A 19,403-nucleotide genomic window follows, 5' to 3' on the forward strand; every position below is an offset into this window, starting at 1 on the left:
ACCCTTCTATCTGGCAACAAAACTGACACCTTTTTTACAAGGAGTCATGTTTACATAGACCACAATACCTGCAGTCATAATGCAAAAAAAACATAACTCTGATAATGTGCACTGTCCTTGAAGTTGATTGATCCACACCCGAGACAGCTTTCCTTAGAGCCTAGTCTCACATGGGTTGGACCAGATGACGCCAAAAGGCGCACAACTCAAAGACAATGCACCATCAGAGTATGAGAGCTCGGGGTAAGCACTTACACCATTGGAACCTCATTTGCCAGTAAAAATATGATAGAGACTAGGCTCTAAGGAAAGCTGTCTCGGGTGTGGACCAATCAACTTAAAGGACAGTGCACATTATCAGAGTTATGTTTTTTTTTGCATTATGACTGCAGGTATTGTGGTCTATGTAAACATGACTCCTTGTAAAAAAGGTGTCAGTTTTGTTGCCAGATAGAAGGGTAAAAAAACAATTATCATATTTTTACTGGCAAATGAGGTTCCAATGGTGTAAATGCTTACCCCGAGCTCTCATACTCTGATGGTGCATTGTCTTTGAGTTGTGCGCCTTTTGGCGTCATCTGGTCCAACCCATGTGAGACTAGGCTCTAAGGAAAGCTGTCTCGGGTGTGGACCAATCAACTTCAAGGACAGTGCACATTATCAGAGTTATGTATTTTGTTTGTATTATGACTGCAGATATTGTGGTCTATGTAAACATGACTCCTTGTAAAAAAGGTGTCAGTTTTGTTGCCAGAGAGAAGGGTAAAAAAACAATTATCATATTTTTACTGGCAAATGAGGTTCCAATGGTGTAAATATTATATGCATCTCTGAACATTGAGCAAGCACTGCTGAGATGAGATCCTGGGTTCAAGCTGGACAATCACCTTGGATTAAACAAGGTCCGCAATTATATCACTTTTGATCGTTCTGACCCCCATTCACTAATGCCTTGCTAAAAATACTCACCAGTTGGACAAACCCAAAGCTAAGGAGAAAACACGTGTATATCATATATCACATTATCGACGATGAGAACATAATTATTTGCAGAGCATAAAGTAACTGCTTAGTTTGGTTATGGAGGTCTTTTCACATGACTCCAGTAGTAGTAACCCTGAAGCCACCCTCTGAGCAGTCCACTAACATGCAGCGGCATTCTTATGACTGAAGGCGTTCTGTTAAGATGTTCTTTCACTTCATCCAGTTACTCAAGTTGGCTTTATTAAGATCAACAAGTTACCATGGCCAATGCCAATGATGCTGCCCCACCACCACCAACCGTCAGATCACACAACTATCACACAGTTGACATTTGATCTTCAATGTCTGCTCTTTCAAGATCTCTACAACTGTATTTAGTTATTCCATGGCTGGCAACATTAGCACACCCCTAGTAACATGCCCTTCTTCTCCATCTTGCACTCAATGTTCACCCATAGCAACTTCCTCTTTTCGATTAGGCCTACAAAGCTTTTTTTAACATCTTCTTGGTTCTTTCGGTAAAGTCACGTAGAAGGGAAATAATAAAACATAATAAAATAATTTAATAATATGATATCTTTTTTTACATGTTCCATCAAAGCTGTTCACTGGGTATGAAACAGCTTCATTTTTACTTTTAGATGAACTGTAAGAAGACCCCACTGCTTTATACTCCAGGTCGTAGGAATAAGGCCATAACGTATTCTAAGAGACACAGGTAATAACTTTATGTTTGTAGCATTGAGCTGGCACAAACTGTATTGCTCATCATTTAAAGAAGATAGCTTTACTGCTATGTTCGGTTGGTAGAGCGTGGTCATCAGATATTACCTGCAGACAAGTGTACCGGTTGTTGTTGACAATAAACAAAGAGATGCCTCATCCCTGACTCTCCCGTGAGTCTCTGACCGGCGGCGTCAGCTCACCTGCGCTTGGAATGTGTCTCCTCACGCCGGCGCTCCGTGCGGCACAGCTGGCGCAGTGCCGGCAGGTAGTCGACGGCGACAGCGCGGCGCGCGCACAGCGAGCTCAGCGCCACACAGCCGGGAGCCACGAGCTGCGCCAGCGCCCTCCGCTCCTCACTCGCCCTGCACAGGACAAGGCCAGGGTTTTGAAGGCAGCAGTGCGGGCCCCCAGTGTGTGCGTGTTTGTCGGGCCTACACAGTAATAATGTAGGTAATAGGCACGAAGTGATGCATCAAGTAGTCCATTAATCTATTATTTAAAGTATTCAAATTATAAGGAAATAATTTGCAAAATATTGCAATCTCTATTGTACCTCACGACGTCCCCCCCTTCCTGTGCTCAGTCACGTTTCCACTCATTTTCTGTCCTGGCTCCCCTACATTGGAATAAACTCCCACTCCACATCTCCAAAGTCAACTTTACTCACCATTTTTCGTTCCTCCCTTAAGACTGATTTTTTTCATTAGTGTATCCCTCTACTACAAGCTGTCCTTAAAACCTGAAGCATCCTTCCCCTTCTTAATCTCGCCCCTCCCTTTCCATATCCCTTCCTTGCCATCCCTTCCCCAACACTCAAATCCCATCCCTTTTCCCCATCAGCCAATACTATTTGTACAATTCATAATCAACGTTTTTGGGTTTAGATCGCGTTATTTATAAATGTGTCGTAACCCTCCACCACCTGACACGGCCAATCAGTAAAAAAGTGTCACGTTGACAAAAGACACATAGTTCACTGCTTTAGCCCACCGGTGTGTTGAAGCGTATGACGTTTCGCTGGTAATTGCATCCAGCATCATCGGGCAAATTATATTTCTTGTAAAGCGCTTTGACAAAGCGCTATATAAAATCCTTGATAAGATAACATAATTAGGCAAAAAAAAGTGAAGAGAGACAATATAAATTATAAAGGCAGAACAAATGAGCCCAAACAAGACACAAAGTACAAATGAGCAAGACAGTACAAACAGACCTTACTCACAATACCCAGTATATACAAGATAGAAATAATAATTCTTCTTATTATAAAATCAATTACAGTAATCCCTCTCCACTTCGCGGTTCAAGTTTCGCGGCCTCAGTGCATCGCGGATTTTTAGAACTGATTTAAAGGCCTCATTGTACCTGTGCAGTAACACCATCATCATCATTCATCATCACATTCATCGAACTGCACAGGTCTGTCATCGTCGTCATTGTCATTGTCGTCGTCATTACTGGAGTCAAGTCTCAAGATACTACTGTCATTGGTGAGTGTAGAACACCATAATACGTATCGTATGAGAGAGAGAGAATGTATAATATTAAGGTTTTATAATTAAATAGATTTAAGTAAAATATATATATATAAAGTATAAATATACATATTTTAAACATTCTGGTACCCACACACACATATACGGAAATTCCTAGGGGGCCAATCCTACTTCGCGGATTTTCACCTATCGCGAGGGGTTCCGGTCCCCATTAACCACGATAAACGAGGGATCACTGTATTCCTGAACTGAATTGCAACCCCGGATCATGGCAATAAATCACTACATCTCCCTAGACAAACTGCAGACAGTTTTACCATGGCATCAGACAAGAAACAAATAACCGAAATAAATATTACACAGCAAGAGTTGCCTGTGAATAAGCGTCTCACCTAGAGACCTCCAAGCTCTCGGGCAGAAACCTGGATGCCTCCTTGCCTTCAGGAACTTGCAGGCTCAGGCTTTGTCTAACTTCCGGTCCCAGGTCCGGCGATTCCAGTGCAAGAGAGATTTCACTCCGGCACCTCCTTAGAGCTAGTGCCTCCACAGTCGCGCGGATCTCAGAGCCAACCCCGTCCCGCATATCGGCCCCCGTGTCCCACCCGCCGATGCGGCTGGCGTCGAGGAGGCCACTCCTGCACTGGGCAGGCCACCAGTCCAACAGGCCGGCACCGCACGGCCCCTCGGCCTCCCTACCGCGTTGTGCCAGGCGGTAGTCCGTGCACGAGAACGCGTTCGCGAGCTGCGACACCGCGTCCAGGCAGTGCAGCCCTGCCCGTGCCGCCCGTCGCTCCCCGTCGCTGCGAGGTCTCACGACCGGACCGACCCTGCCACCCGACTCAGCGCCGTCGATCGAATTTGCCCGCTCGCCTCCGTCTGTGCCCACTGGACCTCGCTGCCTCGTTTGCATCCGGCGCTGGGCCCCACAGCTTTCAGCCGCGCCATTGCTGATTTCGGAATCCACGTTCGACGCGTTTGGGTTCTGCGGCGTGCGTGCGGCATCGCGGGAACTCTCCTCCGAGTCATAAACATCGCTGTCGAAAAATATCAGCCCGCGTCGCCGCTGTCGTGATCTTCCCAGAAGTGGAGCCTTCACGGGGCTGGAGTCATCCTCGTATTCCGGCCCCAGCTTCGACTGCATGTTCCCTTCCGGCACGGGGGTAACGGCGGCAGGCGGAGCGCCGCTCAGTGGAGTGGGGGCAGCAGGGCAGCGCGCCACGAGGAGTGGAAGTAGCAGCTCCCAGTTGCAGCGGACAAAGTCCAGCCCCAGCCGCTGCGTCTCGGTCAGGGCGTGAACCTGCCTCGCCAGGGAGCCACCGCTCTCCGCCTCCTGCAAGGTCAGCACAATGTTGATTAGAGCACAAGACTAACACGCTGGAGTTCACAGATACTCGTGATCCAGGAGCGGTCTCCAAAGTTCAGCTACGTGTTTGAGAACTTCTTCTTTCATGATTTTTGCCACGCACTGCTGCAGGAATCTTCAGGCATTTAAGCAAAGTATTTGTAAAGTTCCCACACGTGTCTTGTTTTAAATTGCTCAACATACATCCCTACCCAGAACGCAACACTTGAAACGCACGGGACTGATTTACATCATCGCTTTCATCCCCCCTTGCATGAAGCACGCTAATTAAAAATGACTATCATTGGAAAGATTGCCATATTAGATTTATGGCCTGCTGAAGAAAAAAAAAATCCTGATATTCTTAATAAACCTGATAATCATTGCATAAGTTCAGTGAAGTAGCAACTTTATGTTTGACACGTAGGCTTTCGCGACCATTCCGGAAAAATCTCCGGATGATGCTGGATTTAATAACCAGCGAAACGTCGTACTCAAATTGTAAATGTTGTGGATTTACTCTCCAGCACAACGATGGGCTGAAGTAGTAACTACTTGTCACGTTTTGTTTACGTGACAAACCTTACCGGTTGCGTGTCAGGTAGTAGCGGGTTCACGTCACATTTAAACCTACGCGATCTAACCGAAAAAGCTATCCATAGAGGTATTTTAGGGTTAGATTGCGTAAATCTATAAATGTTGTTAAAACCCGCTAACACCCGATACAGCGAACTAATCAGGGTTGTCACGTAAATAGAACATCCCAATTCGTCACTAGTACAGCACACAGGTGTGTTAGAGAGCTAAGCCACAACATTTACAATCTGAGTACGACGTTTCACCAGTAATTACAACTAGCTTCATCAGGCGACAGCCAGATTTGTGGAGAAGTCCAACTGTTTCGTTCCTTATGTAGAGGCGTAGATGTGGTGACCAGACTTCTGGGCTCTTGTGCAAAGTGGGGGGGAGGGGTTCATGAGAACACTCAATTGATTTTGATAATGTTGAAGTTATGTGCAAAACTAGCTACTACTGGCCAAGACTAATTAGAGAATCTATCGAAATTGAAAGAAATAAAAATAATTTTAACCTTTCGGATAGCTACTGCCTTAGTGCTGTGTGGAAGCGAATCATCAAATAATACATTGTTTAAATGTATGCCTACAAAGGGCAGCATACTTCATCAATAGGGATTACCGTTAGTACGGCTATTTTAATACACACAATGGACAGGAAGGACAAGATCAAAGGGCTCGCATACTGCACATGCATAATATATGTTAACTCATGAATCCCCTCTCCCACTTTGCGCAAGAGCTCAGAAGTATGGTCACCACATCTACGCCTCTATAAAAGAAACGAAACAGTTGAACTTCTCCACAAATCTGGCTGTCGCCTCATGAAGCTAGTTGTAATTACTGGTGGCTTAGCTCTCTAACACACCGTATTGCTGTACTAGTGACGAACTGGCATGTTCTGTTTACGTGACAACCCTTACTAGTTTGCTGTGTCGGGTGGTGGCGGGTTATAATGACACATTTATATATTTACACAATCTAACCCAAAAAAACCTCTATTATGGATGATATTGGTCGCGAAAGCCTACGTGTTGAACCAAAAAAGATATACAGTATTATGAATAGTGAATGTCTTTATTTGACTGATTGAAACAGAGGTTAATGCTAACCATGTTTCCAATGGGCTGGAGCAACAAAAGTTCTAGCTTGAACATTTTTTGAGTTGCCAATAACAAAAGGGGCATTCCTTTAGAACTAAAACTTAACTTCTGGGTCAACAAGAAAATGAAAAAAGAAATGTACAAGAAAACACAAATGTCTCCATACGAATGCAGAAACTTGTTCTCTGGGCTTCTTCAAGTGGTTAAGTTAAAATAAAACGGATTTACTGAAATCTGACATCAGGATTCTATACATAGTTACAATATGAATAATTTGTTATTAATTTTAACTGTTATGCTCTTTTCCAAATAATCTAAAAATGGCGCAATACTGCATTTAGTGATTTTAAGGTTTCTAAAAAGGTGGAAAATCTCACCATAGTTTACACTGTAAAAATGTTGAAAATGACAAGTGAAAGCAGAAGGTACCGACTAGCATAAGACATTTAGCATTACAGACAATAATGATGAGCACTGATGGTCAGCACACACGCATACACAGACAGATAACGACACAAAGGGATGGAAATTTTGATGCAGATGGCATCAGTGAAAGGCTGTATGGGGTGGTGGTGGTGCTGCTGACCGTGAGCAAAGTGTAGAGGCTGCCATGGCTGCCCAGCAGCTCACTGAGCCCCAGCAAGCTCTCCGAACAGTGCGTCTCACCCTGGGCTGCCTGAGGCAACACGGCCTCACACCCGACTCCCTCACCCTCGTCCCTCTCTGCCAGCAAAAAACAAACCACGTAAGACATCAAACAGCTCGGCGACGCAGTCCGCACCTTCATTTGTCTCCTGGCAACACGGCCGCCTCCGGTTACGTAGCCAACTGATTCACACGTACGGTGCGAAAGAACTTCAACATACATTCAATGAAAGACGAGGTGGGCTGTGCGAGTTGGCTTTGGTTCAAAGTGCTACGGCGTTAAAAGGCCTAATACAGGCAAAATGATTTCTACTCCTCCTTCGCAATTCAATGGATTGTCACAGTTTATAGACGGGATTAGATTCAAGAATCGATTCTGTTTTATATTGTGGTTACCGACAGTGCCTATCGTTTCTCCAGGAATCACACAAACTTATGCATCCAATATATATACGAATATAATGTGCATTATGACTAAAAGATGTATGGTTAATCAATGCATCGATGCATTGGTACATGCCTATGAAAAAACGTTTCATTTAAGTTACTATACTATATTAGGGCAGAAATACCCAGAATGCGGAATACTTGTGATAACCACATCTCTCCACCTCAGTAGGATCATAATCTGGCATCCAGATTGCCCAACATTAATGCAGCAGTTCGGTGGTACTGTTGGGCTCATCTAACACGAGGTCACGTATTCTGCCCATCAGAGTCTATAATGGTTCATAAAGTATGGACCACTTTATGGTTGTCCGTTGGAGAGACACGCACCTCTCACAGGGATGTAGAGTGACCAACGAGGAGTCAGATACCAATACCTCAGTGCCTGCTTGAGCAGGGATGGGGTTAGAGAGACAGATTGTGGCTAAGGAGTTAGGATGAGGCAAACGAATAGGGAGTGTGGTAATAAATATGGGTTTGAAAACATAGTTAGGAGATAGGAATAAGAGGTTAGTTATGAGTTGGTGTTATGGTTTCGGGTTAAGGGTAAGAGATAGGGGCTAGATTTAGGAGTTTGGGCTAGGATTTATGGGTAAGGTGCTGATGCTATGACACTGCTCTCACAAGCCCCTCTATACTCGTCACTGGGGCTGGCGGAGCCCCGAAGACCGCGACACGCAATCCCCAGACTGCTGGGCGTCACACCGTAAGGGGGCTGAGGCTGGGCTTCTCCAAGGGCGGCTCCTCCGCTGCACGCCCACAACTGCAGCGAGAGGAGGGCGCGGCGCACGTCCCCTCGCGTGTGCGCCAGCAGGGCCTCCACGTCCGCCACGGACACGCGCAAGCCCTCCGCCAGGCACGCCACCTGCAGGTACGGCACCACCCTGGCCTGCATGTGTGCATGCCGGCGTGCGTGGGAATGTGAGCACAGGACACCACCTACAGGTTTCAATGTCTCTCAGAAAGCATCACCGTGCACTAGACACAAAGTGATGTGTCAAATATGAACAATATTTTTCCCAAGCGCTTTGTAATGGGCATCGAGAAAAGTGATAAAAAAAGAATCATATAATCAAAGTCACGCACGGCAAAATCGGTGCACATCCACAAATCGGTAAAGAGAGCACCCGTGCCGACTGGCGGCAGTGAAAGCTTCTTACCATGGACGGCGTTTTGAAGCGTATTTGCTCGTAGTGTCCATCGAATGTCAAGTAGAACGTCGGATCTGCGTATGGGAAGGAGGCGGCAGGATTAAAACACAAGAAACGGGTCCAGACTCATCCATGGGGCAATTGAACATTCTGAAAATGCAACATTGTAATATTGGGCTTGCTATGAAATTTCTGACTACACTGCAATAAAACAGTAACAATGTTTGTTGTGTTGTGAGCCGGTCCTCCTTTTTGTTGTTGATGTTTCGAACATCCCCCCTCCCCCGCCCCCCCGCCCCCCGCACTCCTTACCAGACGTGATGAGGACTATCGGTCGCTTCGTGGTCACCATGAATGTTTTGATCGCAGACAGGAAGCCGGTGTCGTCATCAAACACTACGTCCACCTGTGGAGCAGCACAAGGTGACGTCTCTCGGACAAACGCCAACTCAGGCCCTGTGCTGGTCAGGCTCCATCCTCCTGCTGGTTCCAATACCATGGCACATTTCTCTCTCTCTCCCCCGGCGTAAACCCAAAATGACATCACAACCATGTAGTCAGCTTCGTCTTATGCCAAAAATACATCTCCACTGAGCTCTCTCAAAGCGAGCTGTGCAACATCACATGCTGTCAGGCAATGGCTCTGGAAGATGAAGTATCCCTCGATATACTGAACAGATATGTAAAGCAAAATTCTGTTTATCAAACCTAATTTTCCCATTGACTTTCAATAAATGGTTGGAGATGCGTTTCGGCAGAAAAATTGACAGCTCAAAGACAATACATTCACATTTAAGAGTGCATACAACCTTTTTATAGAACATATATCATGGAAAATCGATAATTACATGACAAAATATAAATAATTCTCAAACTAAGTTGCGGAAAATCAGTACAGTATGTCACGGGAAACCAGTACAGTGTGAAAAGCACAGGAAAAAGCATGAAGTGTACGCTAGGGCAAACGACAGACCGTGCATTGTTCAATTCCCCCCCCCCCCCCAAATAATAATGGAGATTCAAAGTGAAGTAAATACGACTTTAATGGAACGTATATCAAAAATTCGTTCCTAGTTATTAAGTTACATTCTAGCAAAATTCTGTCAACTAGTTTCCGTATAACGAGGGATGACTACTTATTAAAAAGGCCCTCTCATCTTGATCATTACAAGGCACACTTAGCCAGTGTTTGTTACTTAGTAACCAAACTGATTTAAGTGGAAAAACAATAAGATGATTTATATTCTTCTATGCAGTCACTGGCGACCGGGCTGAAACCACCATTGAAATCTACGGATGAAATGCGCCTTACAAATGTAAATTATTATTACCACACTTGACAACATGGCTTACCTACAGGTGCTCAAATGTAACGTCAAATTTGCTCCGGGAGCCACCCGATCATCACTTCTCCCCACGGCATTTTTTTTTGCTAATCATATCGCATTTGTGCTAATGCCAGTCTTATACAGGTAAGAGGAAGCATTCTTCCTGAACTTGGTCACAAATGCCACGTAAATAAACAGGCATCTCTCGCTGCACGAGAGCCACCCGGCAAAGCACCGCCAGCGTCGGTGTCCTGGGTGCTCACCTCCTCGAAGAGGATGAGGGAGGTGGCGGCCGCGTGCTTCCTGCTCCGCGAGCCGGTGGAGACAGAGCCGGCGGCGCTCTGCTGAACCCCGACCTCAGCAGGCGTTCCTTCAGCTGGGCAATGCGTGCAGGACATGCGACACCAGGATAACGACCATCACCATCACCACCGTCACCTCTTGTCGCACGGCCCATCTTGTATACAGTTAACTCTTGATTATCTGCGGGCGTATTATCCGTGTTTGGGATTTGTGCTGATGAACAATATTTGTAAAATATTGCAATGTACATGCTGGTTTAATTATGAGCCGCTCCCCATTGAGGGTCAGTTACTCAGTGCCCATGCGACTGCAAACATTAGAGAGTAAACTCGTGACTTTATATGAAGCAGCAAAATTACTTGATACGTTCTACGCTTCACCCCCATTTAACATCGGTAAGCAACGCAAACGGCATTTCAGTCTAATCTACTTATGTTTGGCATGATGCGTGTTTATGTTTAATCTGGGCCACCTCTCCCCCACAATTACCCCCCATAACAGAGTTTACTGTACTAATACTGATACCTTGTGAGCAGGACATAAGCAAACAGAACAAAATAATACTGATAATCACTTTTCTTTAAAGTAAAATGTGTTCCATTAAAACCAAATCCAATTAGCGACACAAGCAACGGCGTTAAAACGAGGGTTGGGGCTCTGGGTGCAAATTAACGGTTGTGAGAAACTGGCTCGGCAGCTGTGCTCACGTCACTTAATTACCATTATTAACAACATTGCACATATCCTAAAACATCACGATCATCATTAACGTGTCACTCTATGGACACCTCATCAGTGCACAGGCACAACCATGAACAATAACCAATGTCAACATTATTAACCTCTTAATATTACAATATCAAATGCAAAAAATTATCTCGAAACCTCTAAATTACACTATTATGACTACTTTGTTACTTAACATATTTACAAGTGTCTCAAAACGAATCAACTTTGTGTTAATTTTGGAAAGCCTACGACACTAAATAAAATCACATTAGCACTCCGGTATGCTGGTAATGTATAATGTCACGATACCAACCTCGTTTATTCTGCTTGGGCTCCCGGCTCGGTTTTTTCTTAGCTGGTTCTTTATCAGAATCCCCCGACCCCTTTCCAGAATGTACTTTGAAGAAGTTGGCGAAGGCGGCTGGGAGTTGTTTGTTCTTGGTGGAGGCAGCGGAACTGCGGGGTGACACGGGGCGCTTCCGCGGAGAGCGGAGCACCTTGACCGGCGAGGAGTGCCTTGCTGCGGAGAGAGGAGCCAGAGTAAAACAATGGCACAGCGCCACCGCAGGGGCTGCAGCACAAGCATCACTCACAAGTGTTTTGTGCTTTCTAAGATAGTAGCTCTCAGCGAGGATTCCATTAAAATTCTCCCCCACACCTAAAAGAGCGTGGGCAAGCACTCTTCCTCAGCTGACGACTAGAGAGCGGCGATGGAAATTCCACATTGCAAAGGCGGGGAGATATTCTCTCCACAGGACAGCCTCTATTGGCCTCTTACAAAGTTCTATATTGTATAGCTTGCTCTTGTAAACAAGGCCCAGTAGGCTCAAGTTATTACCTGGTAACATAAACTCCCTCTTACGACGTGGAAGGATTATTTGTTGAGTCAACCCTTAATCGGGATTTGAACTTACGACCTTCCAGTTGTGAGTTGAGTGCTTTAAGCAAAAGACTACCAAGATGGGTGGCTATATTGTGCCAAATATTTGCAAAAACGGTAGTTAGATCTTGACATACAAAGCGATATTTTCCATTTCTTATCACCACATTGTAACACACTGTACTATGAACTCGACAACACCAGCTTTGATACCTGGCCATAGCAAACATTGGTGGCAAGTGATACCTGAACTGGTCTTGGGACCCCCTTCAACAACCTGCACCGACCAGTGTGGTGAATTCTTGTCAAATAGCCCCCATGACCAATACAGCCAAGGGGAGGCCTTCATACAGCAATGGCTACGTGATGACTCCTAATTAAACAGTCCATGCATTTATGGTTCAGGAGGAGACGCTGACACAGCTTCGTGCTGACACTCACCCGACATTCCCTGCTGCTTGCTTGCGGGTCTGCTGTCGCCGGCTGCGCTGGATGAGGCGGTCGCCGGCGCCCGCAAGACGGAGCCTTGCCCGCCCGCACGCTGCTTGCTCACCTGGTGCGACTGCGTCGCTTCTCGCAGCTGCGCCAGGATGTGGCGCCCGCTGCGCTGCGATGAGCAGTTCACCTCAAATACCTGGACGGAGACACAGCTGGCATTCAAGCCCAGCGCCTGTAGGAAAGTGCAGTGCCCCCTAGTGTGTGGAAAAAAAATACCACTTAAAGGGAGTTTAGAAGTGGTTCTGTAAAGTCTCCTTTTGCAGGCCAATCTCTAACAAGGGGTCACACACACACTACTCTGCAAGTTACAAAGTGATACTTTGTCTCATAATACGACGATTATAGCACAAGTGGAATTTGCAAAATTACAAAAGAAACTGCTCAAAAGCAGAAAACACATAGCAGGTAAATGTTTCAAAGGCCCGTTGCTTGCAACAGTAGCCTACGATGTATTTCCTGTTATAGGTTAGTGTTCGTTATGACGGCGGTGAGGTGCTTTGGATTTTTCTTGTTGTTAATGGTCTGTACGTGTACTTGGAGGCATGGAGAATGGATCTGGCCACTTTATTACTCATTTGACCGAAACAAACTTCGACTTTTGGCTGGGGTGCATTCATGCTCATATGAGTTTTATACAAAAAAACGTACCGAGTAATTATCATTCGTTAACAATTGCAAATATCATAAAATATGCAAAAATATTGCAGTCCATTTTTCAACAATTAGATGTGTAATAAATTACTGTCCAATTTGCCAATGCTATCTAAGACCTCTACTGTATCCACAATCTGACTTCCTACTGATACCTGGGGTGGTGACATTACCCAGTAGTAGCGTTGTTCGCCGCTTTTTGCCGAGGTTAGTGGTTCGAATCTGGCAGGCTGCCCCGGTTATTAATGCGGGCGTATTAACCTTAAATACTCCACGGCATCTGCTTCACAAATGTATACAGTCATACCTCGATATAAGACCGCTTTGGAATATGTCGAATTTGGTATACGCCGTGTTTTGACGAGAAAAAAATGTCTTGGGATACGACACGCTTGCTAGAACTTGTATGGGTTGGGATGAGTCACCGCGTACCCGGGTATACCCCGTTCACGACTGAAACCAAGCGCCTTTCCTCAGTCTGCCTGTCCAATAGATCTCGTTCAGTGCACAACCCTTGCTATAACTGTGAATTTTCACGTGTTTGTCATTTTAACGTGAATTTTTTGCGAATTCATTCACCACCATCCTCGTAGGCTATCAACTCCTCTCAGCAAGGTAAAGTGATGTAAAAATTGTGTTTTTTCAAGTTTTTTTATGCATTTATTTTAATTTATATATGCATTTAGTAGTGTCTAAATTATTTTATACAACCCCATTAATGTATAATATGTCATATAAAATATAATTTATTATACTCTGGAACGGATTCTTTCCTTTCCCTTTATTTATTATGGGAAAAATTCGTTTGGTATATGTCATTTTCGGTATAAGTCCTACCTTCTGGAACGAATTAACAACGTATACCGAGCTACCGCTGTATTAGTATTAAGAACAGCAGTGATATTAATTAATGTAAACCGCACGAGGAGGCCGTGGGGCACCTTAAAGCCGAGCTCCTGGGCGCAGGCGTAGACGGCGGCCGTTTTGCCGACGCCGGGGGGCCCGGTGAGCAGCATGCCGTGGCACAGCGAGTCCTCATCCTCCGAGCTGCTGCTCTGATCGTCGCCACTCTCTGACTGGAAATCACTTTCAGACCCTGAACCTGCGCAGGCAGAGTACATTCAACAAAACATTGGCCTCTCAAAGCAGACAGGAGACAGAAAGAAAGAACTTAGCAATTGATTTTATGAATAGAACATAAAATAGCAAAAGCAGTCACTCACCGCGAGGTAGTGGTAAGAATTGTTTCCTTGAAATTTTTGAAAGTGAAACGTAAAACAAAAAGCCACCTTTGAATTATCGTCCTTTTTACGACTGGTTAAAGAGCTTAGGCCATCAACAATTAAGTTTAATTACAGGCAATCGTGCAAACTGAAACCCCAGAATCTCAGCCAGCAGTACCGGCTCAGTGCTTGGATGCACACAGCGAGCCCCACTCGAGTTGACGTAGACAAACGAAGGATCGCATCAAGACCATGGCACAATCGCAGGAGTAACCGGCTGTGATTGGACGGCCAGGAGAGGCATAACAGTCGATAGCAGCTCTCATCGTGTCACCTTTAAACATCTTCACTTGCGATTCCGTCTTCTCCCTCCGACTGGCCCGCTCTGCTTCCCGGTTGGCACGGCTTTTCCACTCTTTCAGCCAGCTGACAGCCATCAGAAACCATACCAAAACGTGTCAAACATGTGCAGGTATTAAAAATGATAAAATGCAGCTCAGAGGTCATAGGGCACAGTCAGCACTGGTTGGGAACCTGGGTTCAAATCTAAGCAGCGACCCATGACTTAATTAATAACTAAAAGTAATAATTTTCATCGAACTGGGATACCATTCCATAACGGGAGAGTCCTTGCCTGTAAGATCGGCAGTGAACCAGCATTCATTCAAGCATAACTGGCTGTGCTGATGAGACACTGGAGGTTGAGATAGTCCAGAGTTTGCGAGTCTAAATGAAATGCTGCTCAAAGGAGGCACTCCCAGAAGGCTGTGCATCTGATGGTTTGTGTACAAAAAACTTTTATTTTTTACATGAAGAGACCGATATGTGAAGGAGACATTGTCTGCTTAGTTAGGTAATTATTTAATTTTGTTCTCAAATGTAGCAATTGGATTGTGTCAACCCAGTCACCAATGACTGTACAAAAAAAACAATCAAATGACATTTGGTTTGCACTTAAATTGCCTATATTCCAGCTCTGAGAATTTAAGAAAAATATTTTGACTGTTTCGAAGAGTGGTGGGAAAGTGCTAGCCAGCTGTGTGGACCAGAGGTCATTCTAAAGGATCTCGGAAGCAGTTCTGTGATAATTGGTTTTTGACCCTTTTATCTGGCAACAAAACTGACACCTTTTTACAAGGAGTCATGTTTGCATTGACCACAATACCTGCGGTCAGAATGCAAACAAAAACACAACTCTGATAATTCTGTGATATCCGCTTCCATGGTTCGTTCTGTAACACGAATGTTTGCACTGCTCTGTAACAGATCCAATTGCATTGTTTGCTTTATTACACAATGCCTATTGCACAAATGGGATAAAATTGAGGAAAAAATTGTAACAATAATTGAAACATGATGAAGCAAAACCTTTGCACTTTTGGTATGTCGCGTTGGGTCTTAGCCATTCAAAACGTTACTCCGCACTGCTTGCGATGCGAGCGGTGGGCAGTGCCGGTATGGATGGTTGCATTACCCGTGAAGCTTGCGCACAGCTGCCGAGTTGCCGATAATCTCATCCTTGCTGCGTGGCTGGTATTTCTCCGTCCACAGCAGATCGTCACACACCTCACCTGTGAAGATCAAGCGTGTTGCCTTCATCATGTGAGAGCCTACCGAGACAGTATTTCCAGGTACGAGGCAGTAGGCATGAAACAAAGCGACGATTGATCCGGATCCCAATCTTATACAACACCAATGTGCTTAACGAGCACTTAGCTGCCAAGCCCACAGAAGAACCTCCTGGTTTCAACTTTCCCAGCAAACAATGATTCCCATCAGAACATCATACGGCAGATGCGGCTATCCCTAACGGAGATGTACGATTAAAGAGTAGCCCACAGTGCGACTGCGGTCATCGATCTCAAACCACGACCCACATAGCAACGCCACTGCCCGCATCAATCATTTCCTCATCAGATATTCACCAGGTGTGTCGGTGCGAGTCTGTGAATCTCTAATGGGTCTCCATGTAAGTCTATAGATTTTCACCAGGCTATTTCTGAAGCCATCCACTGGCTTACTCACAAACCTCAAGGGGAACATATGTACATATTAGCAGTACACCGGTGTAGCATAACACACCGGCCCTCATAAAATAGTCTGACGATGTCGTTGTTGCCCTTGAGTGAGCTGTAGACTCTCCATCAGAAGTCCCCATAGATTCAGGAGCTGCTTTCCCATTCGAACGCCTGGCACAAGTCATCATCTTTTGATGCCACCGTCCGCAAAGAAATGATTCCGAAAATGAATCAAGGAACCGTCCGACCAAGTCTAGGGCACGAGACAAATTTTTCTTTCGAACACGGAGCAGCCAAAAGACTGTGAGGCTTCGTGTTCAGCCACTGATAACTTTCGTCTTCAAAACTGCTCCGACATCACGAGAACTGATTTTGACGCACCACTTCGCAAGATTTTCTGACTGGGGTTGCAAATCGCAGGAATATAAAAAATTGTGAAATTTTTTATTTTATTTTTCGATACCACACACCACCGGTGTACCGCCAATATGTTCATTTGTATGCTGCTGATCAACTACCCTGCGAAAAAAAGCAAAGTCAAGCTCACGATAGATACTTGAACCATGTGAGAATTCTTCTATTTGTATAAGTTGTAAGTAAAGGTCCTAGATTTGAAGCTTTCGTGACTGCAAGGATTCATATTCTTAGGTTTTTTCGGTAAAGTCACGTAGGTAAAACATCAAAATTAATAAAAATAAAATAAAACAAAAATCACGTTTCGGAAGCAACACAAGTCTCCGTCATCAGGTGGGACCATCACAGCCGGATTAGCTGCATCAAGTGAGGCAATGATTCAATATGTAATCCCTTAACAAGCAAGTTGAGGGGGAGGAGAGGGGGGGGGAGCTAATCAGAATGTGGTAGCCAATGAATGGAACGTATCGGGAGGGAGGGGGGGGGCTCAAAGACGGCACGGAGTGCCAACGTACAAACGCATCGGGAGGGGGAGGGGCGGGGCCAAAACTGTGCAACGCATCGGGAGGGGGAGGGGGGGGCCAAAGAGTGCACGACGGCATCGACGCTGTTGCTGTTGCACAACGCCAACGCATTGGACAGAGAGGGGGAGGGGAGGCCTGATACACATGATAGAAAAGAACAAAAATGGCCATGTTTATACCAATGCTGGCTGAACAATGAAGAGATTACTGTTAAATACTGGGGATGTTAACACTCGGTAAAGTAAAGTAAGATAGTGCCTGTCAGATAAGATGGTCCAATTACACTTTTTTGGACCATCTTATCTGACAGGCACTATCTTACTTTACTTTACCGAGTGTTAACATCCCCAGTATTTAACAGTGATCTCTTCATTGTTCAGCCAGCATTGGTATAAACATGGGCATTTTTGTTCTTTTCTATCATGTGTATCAGGCCTCCCCTCCCCCTCTCTGTCCAATGCGTTGGCGTTGTGCAACAGCAACAGCGTCGATGCCGTCGTGCACTCTTTGGCCCCCCCCCCTCCCGATGCGTTGCAGTTTTGGCCCCGCCCCCCCCTCCCGATGTGTTTGTACGTTGGCACTCCGTGCCGTCTTTGAGCCCCGCCCCCCCTCCCTCCCGATACGTTCCATTCATTGGCTACCACATTCTGATTAACTCCCCCCCCCCCTCTCCTCCCCCTCAACTTGCTTGTTAAGGGATTACATCTTGAATCATTGCCTCACTTGATGCAGCTAATCCGGCTGTGACGGTCCCACCTGATGACGGAGACTTGTGTTGCCTCCGAAACGTCGTGATTTTTGTTTTATTTTATTTTTATTAATTTTGATGTTTTACCTACGTGACTTTACCGGAAAAAACCTAAGAATATGTAATTAAAGGGTTCATGTATGCCCTTGCAGCCACTAATTGCTACATTCACGGAAATGTTAATAAACCAATTTTTCAATGAAATTGTAACCAAGAATCAAGTGACAAATCGCAGTGTGGGAGGTGAATTGTTACGTGCCTACCATGTGTTTAGCAAGCAGCCAAAACAGAAATATAAAAAAATATTATAAAAAACAGTCGCAGTAACATTGTTACCCAGAACGTCTTCAGAGGCTTGAGCAGCCTTTCGTAGTGACTTCCCGCAATCCGTCCTCCCCTCCTCCTGCAACACAGCTGTAACGGAGGAACGACCTCTCCGTCTCCTCAAACTGCTGCCCTCCTTCGCCGCAGGGGGCTCACCTTTGCCATCATCATTGATGACAATCACCTCCTGTTCATCGGCGTGAGTCTTCACACACAAAGCAACGTTTAAAGAGTTGGCACTGGCAGCTGTGTATAAACACGTAGAAAACACCACACCCCCGTCATAATTAATGCTGTCTTGTACCAAAACAGGAAAACGTATATATTAGGTACATGTGTGTATACATATATGGAGCGGAGATGAGCACCATCCCACATTTGCTCGAGCCGGCAACACTGCGGCCGCCTCGTATGGCAGGAGAACCTGTCCGAGCCGACCCGCAGCACCGAGCTTTCAAAGCCATGGGAATTTTGGGTGGCACCTGTGGGTCCGCATAACCCCGGCACTTCTTGGGCCTCTGCGCCCCGGCACCGGAGCCATCATCTGCTTTGCGCTTGCGCTGCATGGAGCCGCCCGTCACCACTATCGCCAGCTCCTTGGTAGCACCGACAGTGGCCCCATCTTCAATTAGATGGATAGTACAATACAGGTTACAATGTAATGTTTCAATACAACTGCATCTCAAGGCAATGCAAAAAACAGCGGGGTGTAGGTATGAGGCAATGTAGTAATATTATTTTCAAATTCTGAGATGCGCTTGCAAGTTTACATCTGTGCCGAGTAGCGTATGGGTGTACGAGCTTAACACAACTTGACCAACCGCCATTGGTGGAGGTGGCGGCGGTGTCGCGCGTCTGCATCTGGGTGAGGAACCTCCGCGCTGGGAATTTCGGGTGCGCCGCTTTCACGTCGGCCAGCAACGCCTGCCGTGCCACGCTGGCCAGGGTTGACCGCGTGCCGGACTGAGCCCACGGGGATACAGTGAGACAAACGTACCATGTGCATTGTACACCAATCACTCACCACCTCTGAAATTCATTTTCCTGTCACAATCTGAGGTTGCGCTTCCATTCAAGAATGAGTTCTGTTTCATGTTAGCGAGGGTACGCACCTCGCGGCGCACAAGGCCTCGTGCCGCCAACCGCTTGGCCCATGTAAACAGCCCCAGCTCCAGGGCGGGCAGCCGCCCTACCAGCATCCCAGCATGCACGGCGGGAGTCTCGGCATGCCCAGCCAGGGTGCGCAACAGGGTGGACGTGGGGAACGGCAAGGACCAGAGTTCACAGTCTGTAT

General features: G+C 45.9%; 1 protein-coding gene across 2 annotated transcripts in view; it reads right to left on the reverse strand.

Moving 5' to 3' along the window:
- Positions 1-19,403, reverse strand: part of ATAD5 (ATPase family AAA domain containing 5) — a 32,669-nt gene that overhangs the window by 2,331 nt on the left and 10,935 nt on the right. Inside the window, exons 10-25 of one of the 2 annotated variants that reach the window (XM_061555049.1) lie at positions 19,222-19,397; positions 18,931-19,072; positions 18,592-18,731; positions 18,122-18,314; positions 15,556-15,652; positions 14,416-14,507; positions 13,800-13,960; positions 12,151-12,343; positions 11,143-11,349; positions 10,061-10,173; positions 8,782-8,875; positions 8,479-8,543; positions 8,024-8,207; positions 6,813-6,949; positions 3,599-4,536; positions 1,911-2,072 (exon numbers count right to left, since the gene is read on the reverse strand). In XM_061555049.1, the coding sequence (XP_061411033.1) occupies positions 1,911-2,072; positions 3,599-4,536; positions 6,813-6,949; positions 8,024-8,207; positions 8,479-8,543; positions 8,782-8,875; positions 10,061-10,173; positions 11,143-11,349; positions 12,151-12,343; positions 13,800-13,960; positions 14,416-14,507; positions 15,556-15,652; positions 18,122-18,314; positions 18,592-18,731; positions 18,931-19,072; positions 19,222-19,397 (3,094 nt within the window). Of the gene's footprint in view, positions 1-1,910; positions 2,073-3,598; positions 4,537-6,812; positions 6,950-8,023; positions 8,258-8,478; positions 8,544-8,781; positions 8,876-10,060; positions 10,174-11,142; positions 11,350-12,150; positions 12,344-13,799; positions 13,961-14,415; positions 14,508-15,555; positions 15,653-18,121; positions 18,315-18,591; positions 18,732-18,930; positions 19,073-19,221; positions 19,398-19,403 lie in introns of those variants that run through there. The other variant, XM_061555057.1, reaches the window with a different exon arrangement.

Source organism: Lethenteron reissneri, chromosome 3 (assembly GCF_015708825.2).
Source record: "Lethenteron reissneri isolate LAM-NWPU_2019-01 chromosome 3, ASM1570882v1, whole genome shotgun sequence".
Taxonomy (NCBI): domain Eukaryota; kingdom Metazoa; phylum Chordata; class Hyperoartia; order Petromyzontiformes; family Petromyzontidae; genus Lethenteron; species Lethenteron reissneri.